The sequence below is a fragment of the Rana temporaria genome, chromosome 6, assembly GCF_905171775.1.
Source record: "Rana temporaria chromosome 6, aRanTem1.1, whole genome shotgun sequence".
Lineage (NCBI taxonomy): Eukaryota > Metazoa > Chordata > Amphibia > Anura > Ranidae > Rana > Rana temporaria.
The window spans coordinates 103832644-103849517 of record NC_053494.1 but is presented as its reverse complement, the minus strand read 5'-3'; the positions used below and the strand labels follow the sequence as shown (position 1 = coordinate 103849517).

The window sequence follows — 16874 nt, the reverse complement described above, 5'->3', positions numbered from 1 at the left end:
GTTGTTAGTATGCCCTGGATTTTGTCAAGGTCATGCCTAATCAGCATGCATTCCGAGGAGAGGTGGTCTATACGCCCCAAAAAAGTTCTGACTTACTGGCATTGATGGCTTCCAGTATCGGCTTAGTGATCGCCTCTGTGTACACCACTAGCAGCTGCTCCTCCGCTGGGTCATTTTCAGGGCCGAGCTCCGCTGCCTCCCCCGCCTGCGCCATCTTCCCTTTCTTCTGTTTGGCGTGCTGATCAGTCTGCTGTGAGGACAAGATGGCGGGGGTGGAGTCTCGCTCTGCTTCCCTCGTGGATCGGGTCTGCCGCTGGTCCTTGGGTGCCACCTGCGGCTTCTTGGAGGCAGATGAAGGCATGCCTGTGTTCCTCTCACCTTCCCTTAGCTGCCGGTGGTTGCAAGAATCAAGTGGAAACACTCCAAAACGACAGATTAGATCAGGATAAGTGGAGCTCCAGAGAGATGCATGCTGCCTCGATCAGATCCGGCTACGCCCCCTTAGCGATGGCATTTTTTTAACGTACTGTGTGCATGAGACCTAAGGGAATAATGCATGCACCTGCAACATATCTGCTTGATCCCACGTGCTGTCCTTCCCTCTCCCAATCTACTATAATGAGGATCCTGATATCGGATTGGCCTAGGCAAAACTCTGACCTGAATCTGTCTTGCATAGGGCAATGGACCAAGATTCTTCCACAGTGATTTGAGACTCTGGCCTCATAACTTGTGGTTAAAAATTTGAGCTTCGCTACAAACCAAGCTAAGTTCTTTAGACACAGAGAACTAAGGCCACAAAACGAAATTGAGATATCTGTGACTGTATTTTTTTTTTTTTCAACGCACTGATGGAAAATATACACACACACATACATTTTTATGTAAGTTTCGTGCCATTCTTTAAAAGAGAAGTACAGCCAAAGCTTGTGACCCATTTTCAGCCGATGTCACAGAGCCGGTCCAGGCTAAGGGGAAAATAAAATCACGACAATATGGTCAGGCTCTCCCAACAACCCTGGACCGGCACTTGGCTCAGCCTCTCATCAGTGAGCCGGGGTTGGGCAGATGAGAGTCAGTGACTGACAATCAGCAGCTCTCTGTTCACGGAGCTCTGAGAGCCAAGCGATCAGCAATGCTTGATCGCTCGGTTCTCAGTCTTAGAGCTGGCAGGGCACATGTAAACACGGCAAAACAGACATTCTAAACGTGGGTTACTATCTGTCAAGTTAAATCGTTCAGGAGAGTTTGTAAAAACATCTCAAGTACTTAGGCTTCATGTACACGGGACGTTTTACAACCTCTCCTGAACGATTTGCCGCGTTTAGGGATATACCGATTATTTTGCACCAAAAATAAATAAATTTAATTAAAAAAAAAAAAAAAAAAAAAGAAGATTTCCGATCAACTGTCACAGCTGATCACAATGTAAACAGGAAGAGCCGTTGATCGGCTTTTCCTTACTCACGTCTGACTGACACAAGTAGAGGAGAGCCGATCGGCTGCTCTTCTGACAGGGGGGGGGGGTCTGTGCCGCTTGTTTATCAGTGCAGCCCCCCATCGGATGCTCACCCAGGACCACCAGGGATGGCCACCCACACTGGATCACCAGGTATGCCAACCCAGACCACCAGGGATATGCCATTCAGTGCCCAGGCAGCTGCCAATCTGTGCCCATTCACAATGCCTGCCAGTGCCACCAGGGATGCTTATCAGTGCCGCATATCAGTGCCACCCATGTGCCCATTAGTGCTGCATATCAGTGCCACCCATCAGTGCGTCTTATCAGTGAAGGAGAAAACGTATTTCCAAAATTTTATAACAAACAAAAGAAAAACTTTTTTTTTTCCTTCAAAATTTTCAGTCTTTTTATTGGTTTATCAAAAAATAAAAAAAAAATAAAAAAAACGCAGAGGTCATCAAATACCACCAAAATAAAGCTCCATTTGTGGGACCAAAATGATAAAAATTCTGTTTGGGTACAGCGTAGCATGACCGTGCCATTTGTCATTTAAACAGTGACAGCACTGAAAGCTAAAAATTGGCTTGGGCAGGAAGGAGGTGTAAGTGCCTGGTATTGTGGTTAAGGTCTGAAGAACAGTAAACTGGCCCTTTGTTAAAGTGGCGTTCCACATAAAAATGGAACTTCCACTTATTTGCTTCCTACCCTACTGGTGTCACATTTGACAGGTCCCCCTTCCCCACTTCCGGAGACGTCGCTGGCGTCCCTCAGAAGTTCAGCCCTCCCCCTCCTCCTTCCTGGCCGCCAGGCCAATTAGAAAGCACAGTGTTCTTCGCTCATTCGCAGTAGGGAACTGTCTGAAGCCGAAAGGAGATGGAGATGGAGGCGGTGGCAGCCCCCGACAGCTGATCCAAAGATTGGCTGGGGTGCCCACATTGTGGGCTCCCTGGACAGGTAAGTGTCCATATATTAAGTCAGCAGCTGACTTTTTTTCCCCAGGCAGAGCACCTGTTTAAGAAAGTTTGGAGACCCCTGTATGTCAATTGACTGACATACCCCCCAAAAAAACACAAACGAAAATATAATTTTTCCCCATCAACATGTCTACCCTTATTCTTGTGATCACCAGATACAAATTTAACATATGAAAAAAAACGGGGTGAACAGATATCTGCGCTAACTAGAAACACAATAGTATTAGTACAAATGAATAATATTTTAACTCCCACTGACCAAGTCTGAGGCATTGTTTATTCCCACTGACACCAAGGCATTGTCTACTCCCATGGGTCACAGTCTGGCCCCCTTAACCACTTCCTGCCCGGCCTATAGCAGAATGACTACGGGGAGTGGTTCAGTTATGCTGACTGGGCATCATATGATGTCCGGCAAAATAACAGCCGCAGTGCGCCCGTGGGGGCACGTATTGCGTCGATCGGTGGTGCGGTGTGTCGGGAAACGATATGCTTCAAAAAACCTTTCTTGATATTCGTAATATGTTCGTTGACCCGAACATGCATGGCACGTGTAGTACGGCCTACATATTGAATGCCACATGGGCTTCTACCTACGGGCTTCACTATTGATGTTTCCTCTCTGCATTTTTGGTTACACTCCTGCTGATGAATGCAATGTACACTTTTGGGTCCTTGTGAGTTCTGGATGTCCTTTACCTTGGACGCTGTTTGTGGACCATCATTTTCATCCATACATCCTGTTTGGAGTGAGGCTGCCACTGACCTATGCATCATTTGATTTCCATGCCCATAATGATGTCTTTCTGGTAAGTAGACTGATTGCACAAGGGTGTGGTGTGGTGTGTTTCCTTGTCTGCACACTGAAGCTTTGGTGGAGGTCCTTTATTTCAACTTCATTGATGATCATACTTATTTGGACTTTTATATTCATATTATTATAATTTTTTATTGACTGGAGCGCTGAACTATTGGACTAAATTTAACATAACTCAATTGACAGGCTTGCCAGATGAGCAGATTTTCCGCAACCATATCTGGGATACAACTGGCAGAACTATTGAAAATGCAAATAATGCTGAAGATATTAAAGTGGTTGTAAATCCACAAAAAAAAAAAATATATATATATATGTGTGTGTATGCATAGCACACTAGCTCATTATAGCCCTGTACACACGATCAGATATCTAAAGGGAATCTACGGTAATCCGATATATTTTTTTCGTTGGATATCCAATGAAGCTGGCTTTCATCAGTCTTGCTTACACACAATCAGTCAAAAATCCGACCGGTTCACTGCTTCCGAGCATGCGTCGACTTGATTCTGAGCATGCATGGATTTTTGACCGATGGAGACTTCCACACAGACGATCGTTTTTTATCCATAGGAAAATTTTAAAAACATGCTCTATTTTTTTTCACAGATGGAAAACAAACCGATGGGGCCCACATACGATCGGTTTGTCCGATGAAAACAGTCCATCGGTCCGTTTTCATCAGACAAACCAATCGTGTGTACAGGGCTTATGAAATACTTACCTTAGATCGAAGCCCCCGCAGCGATCCTTGTACACCGCTCCGGCTGGCGACATCGCTCCTGGAGTTACTTTGGGTAACGGCACAATAGCTGAAGTTCCAGCACAAGCGTACCATTGCTTCAGTGCGCATCTGCCGATGACATTGGTACATGCCGATACAGGGTATATCTCCTAAACCATGCAGGTTTAGGAGACATCCGGGGTAGCTACAGGTAAGCCTTATTATAGGCTTATTTGTAGTAAAAAGTGGTCTGCAAATGTTCACAAACACTTTAAAAAAATAATGCAAACCAGGAAAACATTTCACAAGAAGCAACCGGCATATTTTGTTTAATCAATCCCCAAAAGAATAAATTTGATTTAATTGGAAATGGGTAGATCAGACTTCTGCTTTTCTTTCCCATTATATTATGCACAGATGAATTTTAGAATGCATCATTACAACCACATTTAAAGTCACACACACGGTAAGGCCAAAATGGTCCGGCACCAACTAGTCTTTTAGTAGATTTTAGGCTGTGTGAGGAAATCCGCACAAACACAGCAATTAAATGCAAACTCCATGCAGATTGAGTTCCTGGTGGAAATAAAACAAGGGACCCAGAGCTCCAAGGCAAATAAATAATAAGATGTATGGTCAGGTTATACATTTAATACTAACCTCATAAGCAGCACCTAAGTCTTGAAATTTTTCTTGTGCTTGGGGGTCATCTGGATTTCTATCTGGATGCAACTGCAAAGCTATCTTGCGATAGGCCTTCTTTATCTCCTTTATACTAGCCGTTCGTGATACACCCAGAATTTTATAGAAATCACGTCTACAATAAAAATAAAAAAAACACTTTCACTTTATAATCATAGAGACAAACAGAGATACATTTCATTAAAAGAACCTGAAAAATGTTCAATGCTAGATCAAATTACATAAAAAATAAATAAAAAAAAAGGCTTATATTCAGTCTCATATATGTTAAAGTAAAACCTGGTTTTGCATACAGTGGAGAAGAAAGGGATAGACTGGCGAGATTTGCCCTCACTTCCTATTAAGGTAAGTTAGTCATCAACACAGAAAGCGAGGGAAAACTTGCACCGGAGACACGGACCAAATCTAAATATTAACATAAAACACGCCCCCTTACACACATTTGAAATAGGCGCCCTTACGCCCGCCCGCTTTAGGCTATGCCGCCGTAACTTAGCAGGCAAGTACATTGTGAATCATGTACTTGCCTCGCTAACTTACGGCGGCGTAGCTTAAATGCCTTAAGCTACGCCGACGCAAAGTTGCGGCCATGTACCTGAATCTAGCTATATGTCTTCAAATTTACCAAAACCATGTAGTGCACGGGCCTGCCCGGTTACTTACAAATTTAAAAACTCTTAAAGTTTGACCTCATATTACATGGTTTTGGTAAATCTGAAGACAGAAATCTGCAGAAAATCTAATAGTGTGTTATGGGGCTTTAGACTTGATAAACTGCAATAAATATTATATTTTTGTTTTTGGGGTTTTACCACATGCATAATTCTGCTTTATGGTTTGCATACTTAAAGTGGAGTTCTACCCAAAAATGGAACTTCCACTTTTTGGAATCCTCTCCCCCCCTCCAGTGTTACATATGTCACTTTTCAGGGGGGAGGGAGCAGATACCTGTGTAATAGAGGTATTTGCTCCCACTTCCTGGCATAGACCACCGCAGTGACCTACACCACTTCCAGCGCCTCCACAGCTGTCTTCTGGGAGACACACAGGTCCCAGAAGACAGCAGGGACCAGCGAGGATGCACAGCGTGACTCTCGCATGCGCAGTATGGAACCAGGAAGTGAAGCCGCAAGGCTACACTTCCTGATTCCCTTACCGAGGGTGGCGGCATCGTGGGTGCCCAGGACGGGTAAGTGTCCATATATTAAAATATATATTAAAAGTCAGCAGCTGCAGTATTTGTATTTTTTTTTTTTCGGCGGACCTCCGCTTTAAGTACTTAAAGTACTTAAGAGCTTAATTTCAATATAGAAATGCTTCCAAACAATGAGATTTGGAATAATGGAGGGCTTTCTAAGCAAACTTTTGCAGGTATGACAATGCTACTAAATACAGTTTTTAAAGAATTGAGGAAAATAAAATAAAAAATAAGGTAGTTTTTTTTTTTATGTCAGCAGTAATGTGCACTAAGCCAAGCATGCACAGCTTAACATAAAATGACGGCACCCCTCTATGCCATGATGATTTAACTCTGTTGCTCGTGCACGAGTATGACATCATCCCTATCTGGCCATTCATGCGTGCAAACAGACCAAACCCAGAAGGAAGACTGGGGGAATAAAGCGCCTGTGATGAGCAGGTGCGCATCTTTAGACAGGCAAGTCTGCCACAATGTGCCAATATACTGGGAATACTATTATATTATGGTATAAAGACCATGGGTCCCATTTAATTAAAAATAGAGATAGATATCTATAGTTAAAATTGCGCTGTAATACATTTTAGGGTATGGGATATTATGTGTCAATAATGTATAATAAAAATTGCCATGTCAATGTTTAACATCTAAATAAAACCCACATGTATCTGCTTCAGTTCATAGTGCATATAATGGTTAAAAAAACAACGAAACGGATCGCTGCTCCAGGTGAGGATGATAATCCGCCAAAAAGGAAGGGCTGGGTGCTAGCTCCGGCTCGCAACAGTGAACATTGTAGACCAAGTAAAAGAAATTAGCTGCACACCAACATTCATCCAACATGTTTATTGAAAGAGTGCCACCAGGACTATGACAACAGGTGACGGCATTTAACACATACATTGCACTTCTTCAAAACCCTAAAGCCCCTTTCACACTTATGTAACTTTGGACAAAGTCGCATGCCAAGGTCATAACCTATCATTCAAAATGATAACCATTCATACAAATGTGCGACTTCAAAGTAGTCCCTGTACTACTTTGGTCTGACTGATGCGAGTTGAGGTCCACAGACCTCAACTTTACACAGGCATTCCCTTAAATCGCGGCAAAATCATGCCTGTAAAAGCGAGGTAAAAATCACGCAACTTTCATAGCAGTGGGAAAGGGGCCCAAACATCATCACCCCTTGGTCCGTTTTATAGCGACAGTCTCAATAAACCTGTTGGAGTGTAGCTAATTTTTTTTACTTGGTCTACATTAAAGATGAGCACAGGAGTGTTCGCAACACACACATGCAGAGCCCCATCAGGAAGTTGGCACTGCAGAGCGCTAATCACAGGCAGTGAGACATTTTCCCAATCCGCAGCTGCAGAGATCGAAAAAAGGCTCACTGCCTACGATTAGCGCTGTGCAATGCCGACTTTCTGACGGGCTCTGCACATGCAGGTTGTGAACACGCCTGACCTCATCCTTAGTCTACATATAATGGTTATACAAATTAGTGGGAGAACACAACTTACCTGCCAATAAAAGGTAGTCAATTTTAAAGCAAGTTACCCTTATCCTGCAAAGATTATGATGTCCATCATCCCCAGCCCCAACATTAGTTCCCTAAAGGACTTTATTGGGCTGGGTTGTGAGGCAGGAGATGCCTAGGAAATGGTGCCATAAAAGCCTAAGGCAGGTACTGCACAGGGGTGGCCATCGACAAAAAAACATTCGAAACATCGGAGGCCTAGGGCCGCCAGATCAAGGCTTGGTAAGTGAGGGGAGAGTAGGGTCGTTTAGGCAAGGTAGGGGGCTTGTTTTAATGCCCTCTTATCCTTTATGATCAATTTAGGTAAGCTTCATTAAGTAGCAACTTAAAGTGGTTGTAAAGGATCGTTTTTTTTTTTTTTTAAATAGCAAACATGTCATACTTACCTCCACTGTGCAGCTTGTTTTGCACAGAGCGGCCTGAACCTCCTCTTCTGAGGGCCCCCAGCAGCTCTCGCGGCTCCTCCCCGCATCGGATAAACCCCTCTGAGAAGCACTCTCCCAAGAGGGTTACCTTGCAGGTGAGCGCCTGAGCCCAGCACGAATGCCGGACTCTGCTACGCCGTGGAGAGAGGGACGGTGGTATGCGCCAACAGAAATTTGGGGCCAAGGTAAGTTAAACAGAGGGGGGGGGGCGGTCACTGCTAGGTGTTATTTTACCTTAATGCATAGGATTCATTAAAAAGTGAAAAAAAACATAAAGGTTTACAACCCCTTTAATACCACCAACGCTCTTCAAAGCAGAGAGTGAGCACCGATTACTGTCTAGATGGTTTCCATGGATTGATGCTTGTAACTAGGTTCTGTACACGTGTGGAAAATGAAAGTACACAAGGACTGAAGGCTTGATTTGCACCTATGCATTTTTTGTGCTTTTTTCAGATTTTCTCTACTGAACGTGTTCCATAGGAAACCATGTTAAATGGACTGTAGTGCAAATCTGCAGAATGCATAGGTGCGAATCAGGCCTTTACGCATGAACAACACTGATCACAACCTCTACACACTGCACTGGGGACACTGGGAAGTGTGATTCTAGAGGTGTTCTGCATTCCACATCACGGCTTCAAACTTACAATTTATCATTAGATTAGTGAATCAGCAGGTTAAACAACATTCACGTTTCACTGCACATGCCAAGTAGTAAGCAAATACTTCCACACACACACACACACACTTTACACCCATCTTGGTCCCCTTTCACACTTGTATGACTTCAAAGTCATGCGGCTTTGCCACGATTTTGTGGCCGTGATTTTGGATCAGTACTACTTTGCCACAGCTTTGGCATTAACCAATGAAAACATACATGGTGTGAGGTAATTCCTTTTCCTGCCATAGTTGTTTCCAGTTCCTGTTTGCTTCCTGGTTGTTGTCGTGTGGTGTGTTGTGACAGAAAATGCTTGCTACTCAATATATTGCCGCAGCAGTAGCAGTGCATGAGTTAGAAAGGGGAGGAGAAGCGGAGGACAAAGACATCTTTTTTTTGGAGCTGTTTGAAGCATACTGTTGCTGAGGGAATAACCAGGAAGCGAATGTGTGCTAGAAAATGTGCTTGGGAGGGGTTACAATGTTGAAGGGATTGGGTGGGACAAGGGGTCAAAAAGCTGCTTGTGCTTACAAAAAAATTGTACTGAAATTATACTGAAATCGTGTCTATTCAGGTACGATTTGCATGCTACTCGAGGGTTTAACATTGAGGTCTATGGACATCAACTCGCATGGAAGTTGGACCAAAGCAGTACAGGGACTACTTTAAAGTCGGCATGACTTAACGTTGTGCCAGTATGAAGGGAAGTCATTGAAAATCATGGAGAATGACTTGTCATGCGATTTTGCAGTCCAAAATCGTGGGACAAGTCGTATAAGTGTGAAAGGGGACTTAGACCTCACTGGACGTTTAGCCCCAGGCCATGAGATCCCGGCACTTTTTTGTTGGCAGAAGGCACAGATGCATCATCCAGCCCCACTGTTGACAACCTGTAAAAGACTATTTCATGCTGAAAGCTGCTGCCACTGGACAGTGCACAGGGTGTTACTGATGTTTAGGGTTGCATGAGCTCAGGGACGCATGCTGGGAAGGCAGACTCCATGTGTTCCGAATTTTGTTCCTGGGCGCATACTCCCCTAAATGTAAGCGCAACTTGGTGCATTGTCCAGCCGCAGCAGCTTTCAGCCTCTTATAGACCTTTACAAGCTGCCGCAAGTGGGACTGGATGGTGCACCTGTGTCCTGCGTTTCCAAGAAAACTCTGAGATCTCCTATACCGGGCCTAAAGGTTCAGTGTGTATGAAGCCTATAACTGTCAGTGGACCTCTATTCATCTGAGGGCGCGTACACGCGATCGGTCCAAACCGATGAAAACGGACTGAAGTTTAGTTTCATCGGTCCAAACCGCCCATGTGTACGCCTCATCGGTCTGTTGTCCTTCGGTCCAAAAAAAAGAGAACTTGCTTTAAAAATCGAACCGATGGACGGCTGACCGATAGGTCAAAACCGATGGTTAGTACACAAAAGCATCGGTTCAAAACCCGGGCATGCTCAGAATCAAGTCGACGCATGCTTGGAAGCATTGAACTTCGTTTTTTTCAGCACGTCGTGTGTTTTACGTCACCGTGTTCTGACCCGATCGGTTTTGAAAACGATGGTGTGTACGCACATCAGACCATCAGTCTGCTTCAGCAGTGAACTGATGAAAACGGTCCGTCGGACCATTCTCATCGGATGGACTGATCGTGTGTACGCGGCCTGAGAGATTGGATGTTAGTGCAGCACCCCACCACTGCAGACACAAACAGAGCTTCAATGTATTTCTGTGCCTGCCAATGTGTGGCGCTGTGTTGACATCTGTCCTACACAAACCCCTTTTTTATTATAGTGAGCATAGAAGTTAAGCCGACTATACATGGATCAAAATGTTGATCTATGTATACGTACGCCAGTTGTACAGAAGTTGATCTACTTCTGTACAACCAGCCTGTTAAAGTGACACTAAAAAGGTTCTCTTTTTTTTCTTTTTTTTTAAATAAGTCATACTTACCTCCACTGTGCAGTTCGTTTTGCACAGAGTGGCCCGATCCTCTTGTTCTGGGGTCCCACTGCGATTCTCCCGGCTCCTCCCCGCAATAGAGATAACCCCTTCTGGGAAGGTCTCTCCCGAGGGAGTTACCTTGCGGGTGCGCTCTCGTTTCATACACTCTGGGTCCAAAGCCACCAAGTGTATGACTCAGCCCCGGCGCCCACGTCATTGTATTTGATAAACAGCAGCGTGAGCCAATGGCTGCGCTGCTATCAATCTATCCAATGAAGAGCCGAGAAGCAGTGGAGAGAGCGAGGCAGGGTCGCACCCACGGAAATTCGGGGCTCTGGGGGGCCGGACAGTGCAAGGTGTTTTTTCACCTTAATGCAGAGGATGCTTTAAGGTGAAAAAATACGAGGGTTTACAACCCCTTTAAGTTATTCCCGATTGATCAGTGCTGCTGGTTATAGCACTAATCATTGTATTCTGATGGCAGGAAGTCGCCACACCATCAGAACACAATGGCATAGTGAGAGGATTCCCCCATCCACACATTTGATGTGGATCGGATCATTTTCTTTTGTTCAACACCCTGGTTGAACTAAAAAAGATTAAAATAATTATGAATGTATGGGCTGCCTTAGTCAGTCCCGGACTTTGAGTGTTTAGATGTCAGAACATGTCCATGTAAGGGGGTATATATATATATATATAATATATATATATATATATATATATATATATATATATATATATATATATATATATCTCCCCAGGTACCCAAAATACTGAAGCTGAACTGGATTGCATAGTTACGTTGATCCAGCTGGGCACAATGCAAGTATGCATATCTCATGCCTGTTGGACCACTGGGGAAGCTGAAAATCTTATTGGTGGTCTGCACTATTACAGAGGAAGCCATAATCCTCCAGGTTATTCTGGGGAGTAGCTTCCCCTCTGCACATTGACCACAAGGGGGGGGGGGTCGCTAACCCAGAACTACTGCCATTCATAGAATGCCCTGCATTCTTTTCAGGTAATACAAGGTGTCCTCTAATAGGACACAGTGGAATCCTAACACTGCCCCTTCTCTCCATCGTAACCATTCAGAGAATGCCTTGTATTCAAATACAGAAGGTGTTCTATGAATGGTGGCCGTGTCGAGGGACCCCCTGTAGTCAGTGTGCAGAGGGAAAATCACGGCTATCACTGTAGTGGCCCCAACTTCTACAGCGATTGTCTGCTACCCCAGAGGCCCCTCAGGTATGAAATATGTATACCATATTTTCCGGCGTATAAGACGACTTTTTGCATCTAAAATCATGCCCCAAAAGTCGGGGGTCTTTATATGCCGGGTACCTGTCAGTCAGTCATTATTCAAAAGCCGTGCCTCCTCCTCCGACTGTTCCGCGATAGGCGGAACACTAATTTTCCCAGCAGAGCCTCTGTTCAGTGTTCCTATCACGGATGCCTTCTCATCCTCAGCCTCGGCCGAGAGGACACCCGTGATAGGCGGAACACTGAACAAAGGCTCTGCTGGGAAAATTAGTGTTCCGCCTATCACGGAACAGCCTGAGGAGGAGGCGCGGCTTTTGAACAATGGATGGCCGCCGTCTGACTGACTCTGCAAACAGGAGACGGTAGGGAGATCATCGAGGCAGGGAATGGCACAGTGAGGCATGTATAGATGGCACAGTGAGGGGTCTTATACAGGGAGTATATCCCAAAACCAACATTTTAGCTGGAAAATTAGGGGGTCGTCTTATATGCCCAGTCGTCTTATACGCCGGCTAATACAGTACTTACATTGTGCTGAACAGGACCAATAGAAGAATGCAATACAGATTATAGCTGGAGATCAGCTTTAAAGTACACTGGTCAAGAGAGGGCAGCCATCACTTAAACGGTCTGTTCAATCGGTGTTGAGACCGTCTGATAAATAAACTGTGATCATTGGGTGAGATGTTCAGATAATCTATGAAAAATACCGCTTTGTAAATGATTGTACGATAATCTGATCACTTAGTACACAGTTTGAGAGCCGATCACGACAATTCGTGCAAATTTAACCGGTGGGACAAGCACGAAAATGTTGTCATCCGAAAATACAATACAATACATGCCATCACTTCTGAATTTTTATTGTCATACGAGAATTTTCATAACCTCTTTTATGTTGGATATGAGACTAGCATGCAAAAAAAAAAAAAAAACACACACACCCACACATCTGGGAACCAGGCATTGGGGTCACCATAAAACTTACAATCAACTTTGGATTTACCAAAACTATTTAATATGAGAACAAACCTAACCTATCTAATCAGGCAGACCCCTGCACTACATCATTTTTTGATCGATCTAAAGAAGATTATACAGATAGAAAGGTGTGTGGTGAGCTTTAGGCGGGGCTGTAGTGTGCTTAGGCCAGCTTTAATAAAGTTGGACATGATCTCACACCATTGGCGAGTGACTTCCTGCTGAGTTGGTGGAGTGTGGTTGGGCTTCCTTTGGTCAGCCCCCATGCATTTCAGAGGTAAGGGCTTAGAGTGCTGACATCCCACTAGATGTCTTACCTTTTCACTGACGTTACACTCCAACCACCCCCAGTGATGATCACACTCAGGCGATTGGCACTCAGTTTGTTGTCCCACAAGCTGGAAATTCTCTACTCGGGTAAGGCTGAGAGTGCAATAGTCAGAAGCTGGGAAGCGGACACTTGTGACACTTCTGGCTTTTATTGTCATTCCCAGCAGACTCCATTTCTCATACATAGAACGTTTGGCTTCAGAGGCACAAGGAGAGGCATGTATAAGTACTTACCTTCTTTTACAGGTCTGCCCAGGAATGTTTAGTATAGTGACAGGGCTGCATTAGGTTTTCCAGGTGTCAGCACCTGATGAAATTCTACATCAGGAAGGCAAAAAAAAGGGGGGGGGGGGATCGCAGAACAACCACATTCTATATTCTTCTAATGGGGCCGATAAGAGCCAGGCAGTAGAGCAATTTATATTCTATTATTTCACATGCTGTAGCTGTGCTGATTGGAAGCAACCTTGTCCTGAAGGTGCCCAATAATCAGTTCTCCCCATCCATAGGTGTAACTGATCTACATCTCCTGCCTGGAACACGACCGTCTATGGGGATGTGTAACTAAAAAAAAAAAACAAGCTGTTCCATATTTCCGCCTTACAATAGCAATCAGTGACTTACCCTGCAAACACCACGCTCAGCATGTACACGACTAGCAAGCAGATGCTACTCCATGACAAGCAGCCGATCCTCATGGTGAATGAATGAAGCCAGTCACCAGAACAGATACTCGGGCTCCTTCGGCTGTCACCGCATCAACACTGTGACCCAACTTGCCTCACGTCAGTCTATACAGAGACCTGAATCTCCCATACAACAGGTATTGAAACAAGCACAGCTAATCATACAACACAACGTCAGCTTCAGCCGGGGGACAGACAGCCAATCACCAAGGCTTCCATTTCATTTCCGGGATCTCCCGACCAACCACATGCAAAGACATGGCAAATTACGGTTCCCACTTACTCCACCAATCGCCTCTTAGAGTGTGAACACCGCATTTCCTTTCCAAATGTGTCGCCGGTTCAGGAACAGCGCCATATTGTTGGTTATAAAACAGGAAGTAGGTGACTGACTGCTCTTAATTCAAAGCGTGAGTGAAACAAACACTACGCTCCATTACAATTGTTAAAAGAGACAACACGGAAATCAATGATAATGCTGTAAGTGAGCTTTTACATCAGCTATCAGTGTTATATAAACTTTTCAAAAGTTATATATATGCTTTCAGAATGTCCCCTACTGTTAGTCGCTGATATTATGTATGAACACTTCCTGTCTCTGGAAGGGGTGTTCTATCAGAAATAATCAGAAAATGCAATATGTGACGTTGTGAACAAAATTGCTTATTGCGCATGCGTTCTAACATGGCAGACATCTCAAGTCTCCCGCATTTATGCAGTGGCACCCGCAAGCACCTGGCGACCTCCCGGGAATGATCAGTGCAGAGTGGAACAGCTGTGAACACTGATCACTGACCGAGCGATGCTCCTGTCCAGACCGTCAATGTGTTGTTGCATTTCAGCAGTAATTTACCCCCCCTCCCCCATTTGTGGCCGGGAAAGGGTTAAAAACCACTGCAAAGCGCCTCTGCAGGCGGTATTGCCATGGTGCCCCATTGATTTTAATGGGCAGGAACGGTATACACACCGCTGCTTCACCGCTCCAAAGATGCTTTTTTTACCGTCCTGCTAGCGCACCACTCCAATGTGAAAGCCCTCTGGAGAGACAGCAGCGGCTGTTTCAGGTTAGTTTGCACTGCAGGCGCTATTTTTAGCGTCATAGCGCCTGCAAACTGACCCAGTGTGAAAAGGGTCTTAGTGCATCACAGAATAAGGCATGTATTATCACTATACGCCTCCCTCATTACTACACCACCTCTTGTTTTATTTCCACACACTTTCCTATACACATTACAATCTGATTGTACAATCTCTTTTACAGCGGTGTGGAATTATTTTTTTAAAACTACTTGTCCAAGGGACTTAATTGGGGGGCGTGGCCAGGCAGCTGATGTAACCGGACGCACTTTCAGCTCGCTCCGCCGAATCTCCTGACATCCATCCTTACCATCACCCGTCCTGCCTGGTTTTGAAGCCCGATCGCTTCAGAACAGAGCCCTGATCACCCCGGTGCCCTCCGTTCCTAGATCCGAGGAGGATGTCGGCGAATAGGAAGCAAACTACGTCCCGGACCGCAGACAGCATGGCGATCCAAGATGGCGCGCAGGCCTCCCGCACAGCCAAAGAAAAGCACAGGGATGGAGCGGAGAGGCTCTTTTCCAGAGTACTGGCTACAGATCCCGGCACTTACCCAGAGAGGCAGAACGAGAGATCCGGGGGTTCATCCGATGCGGACGATACTGTCCCCCTGGAGGATGGCGGAGGCCCGGAATTCACATGGAGTGACGTGAGTACACCTAATGGCAACCCCACTAGGCCGCAGTCTCTCCCCAGTCCTGCTTCTGATAGTGAGCCCTCACTCAGAGACATTTTTGCAGCTATTAACACATGCAATACATCCCTAACTGCCCTGACTGCTGACATCAAAGGGGTTAAGGCTGAAATAACATTTCTGAGGCAAGATGCACAAAAATTGAGGGAAAGAACCTCTGCTGCAGAAGGCAGGATAAGCTCCATAGAGGATGACATGGCCCCCATGCAAAGGGATCTCTCATACAACAACCATCTCCTTACTCAGCATTCATCCCGTTTAGAGGAATTAGAGAACAGAATGAGAAGGAATAACGTGAGGCTGGTGGGTTTGCCTGAAAGAGCTGAAGGAAAGAACCCTGTCGAGTTTATTGAAAATTGGCTGGTGACTGCTTTTGGCAAAGAGGCTTTCACTCCATTATTCTCAGTTGAGAGAGCACATAGAGTGCCTTCCCGGCCTCTGCCACCGGGGGCCCCTCCAAGACCCTTTCTGTTCAAACTGCTCCATTATAAAGATAGAGATGCTATACTACGCAATGCCAGGCTCAAACCTGAAGCCATGAAGATAGATAATGCAAAAATCTCCTGTTTCCCTGACTTCTCTGCTGAGTTACAAAAGCAACGTGCTAAGTTTATAGACATTAAACGCCGTCTCAGGGCTCTGGACATAAAGTATGCTATGCTATATCCCTCCAAACTAAGGGTAGAAGCGCTGGGCTCCGTTCACTTCTTTGACCTTCCGTCTTCAGCCGCACAATGGCTGGACAGAGAGGAACGCTCACTCCGGGATGGTCGTATCCAACGCCGCGCTCAACAGGATGGGTGATACACCGATTCAATTGCCACTGATAAATACCTGTTTGTTCTTGTTCCAAGGCGGAGAAGCTGCTGATGCTTAATCCACACTCCACTAATTGGGCTATTCGTTTTAGCTGTTGAGAAGTTTGAACGCTTTGGTGCACTTCCACTGTTGCCCCCATGTGGATCTGGCTTAGGCCCCACCTCGCCTACGGGCTCATAAGTTTGGCCATGTTGGCCTATGGTTATATGACCTTGTTCTCCCTTTTACTATCTTTCCACCTACTGGACACCCTTGCTGTGGGACCATCTCTACCCGTCATGTTCCGACCACACCCTGAATTTGTCCTCTCTCTTGTGACTACCTCAAGTACCTATTATAGGATGTCCTCTGCCTTATTCCTGCTACCAATGTCGCATGTATCGCATGCACTGTCCGGCTCCATGTTCTCCTTGCCGGTCTGCACTACTGTCCTGCTACTCAGCACTGTAGTACTATCATTCCCATACATGTTTTACCTGTTCCTATACTACAATGGCTGCACTGACTAGATTTATGTCCTGGAATGTAAGGGGATTAAACAACCCGGTTAAACGCCTGGCCGTGCTTCGCACGA

At 45.3% G+C, this 16874-nt stretch overlaps 1 protein-coding gene across 1 annotated transcript in view; it reads right to left on the bottom strand.

Moving 5' to 3' along the window:
- The window catches only part of DNAJB11 (DnaJ heat shock protein family (Hsp40) member B11), a 38688-nt gene extending 24769 nt beyond the window's left edge, over positions 1-13919 (bottom strand). Inside the window, exons 1-2 of the mRNA XM_040357095.1 lie at positions 13649-13919; positions 4638-4794 (exon numbers count right to left, since the gene is read on the bottom strand). Of these exons, the coding sequence (XP_040213029.1) occupies positions 4638-4794; positions 13649-13722 (231 nt within the window). The 5' untranslated portion in view covers positions 13723-13919. The remainder of the gene's footprint in view (positions 1-4637; positions 4795-13648) is intronic.
- Positions 13920-16874: the final 2955 nt, after the last annotated feature.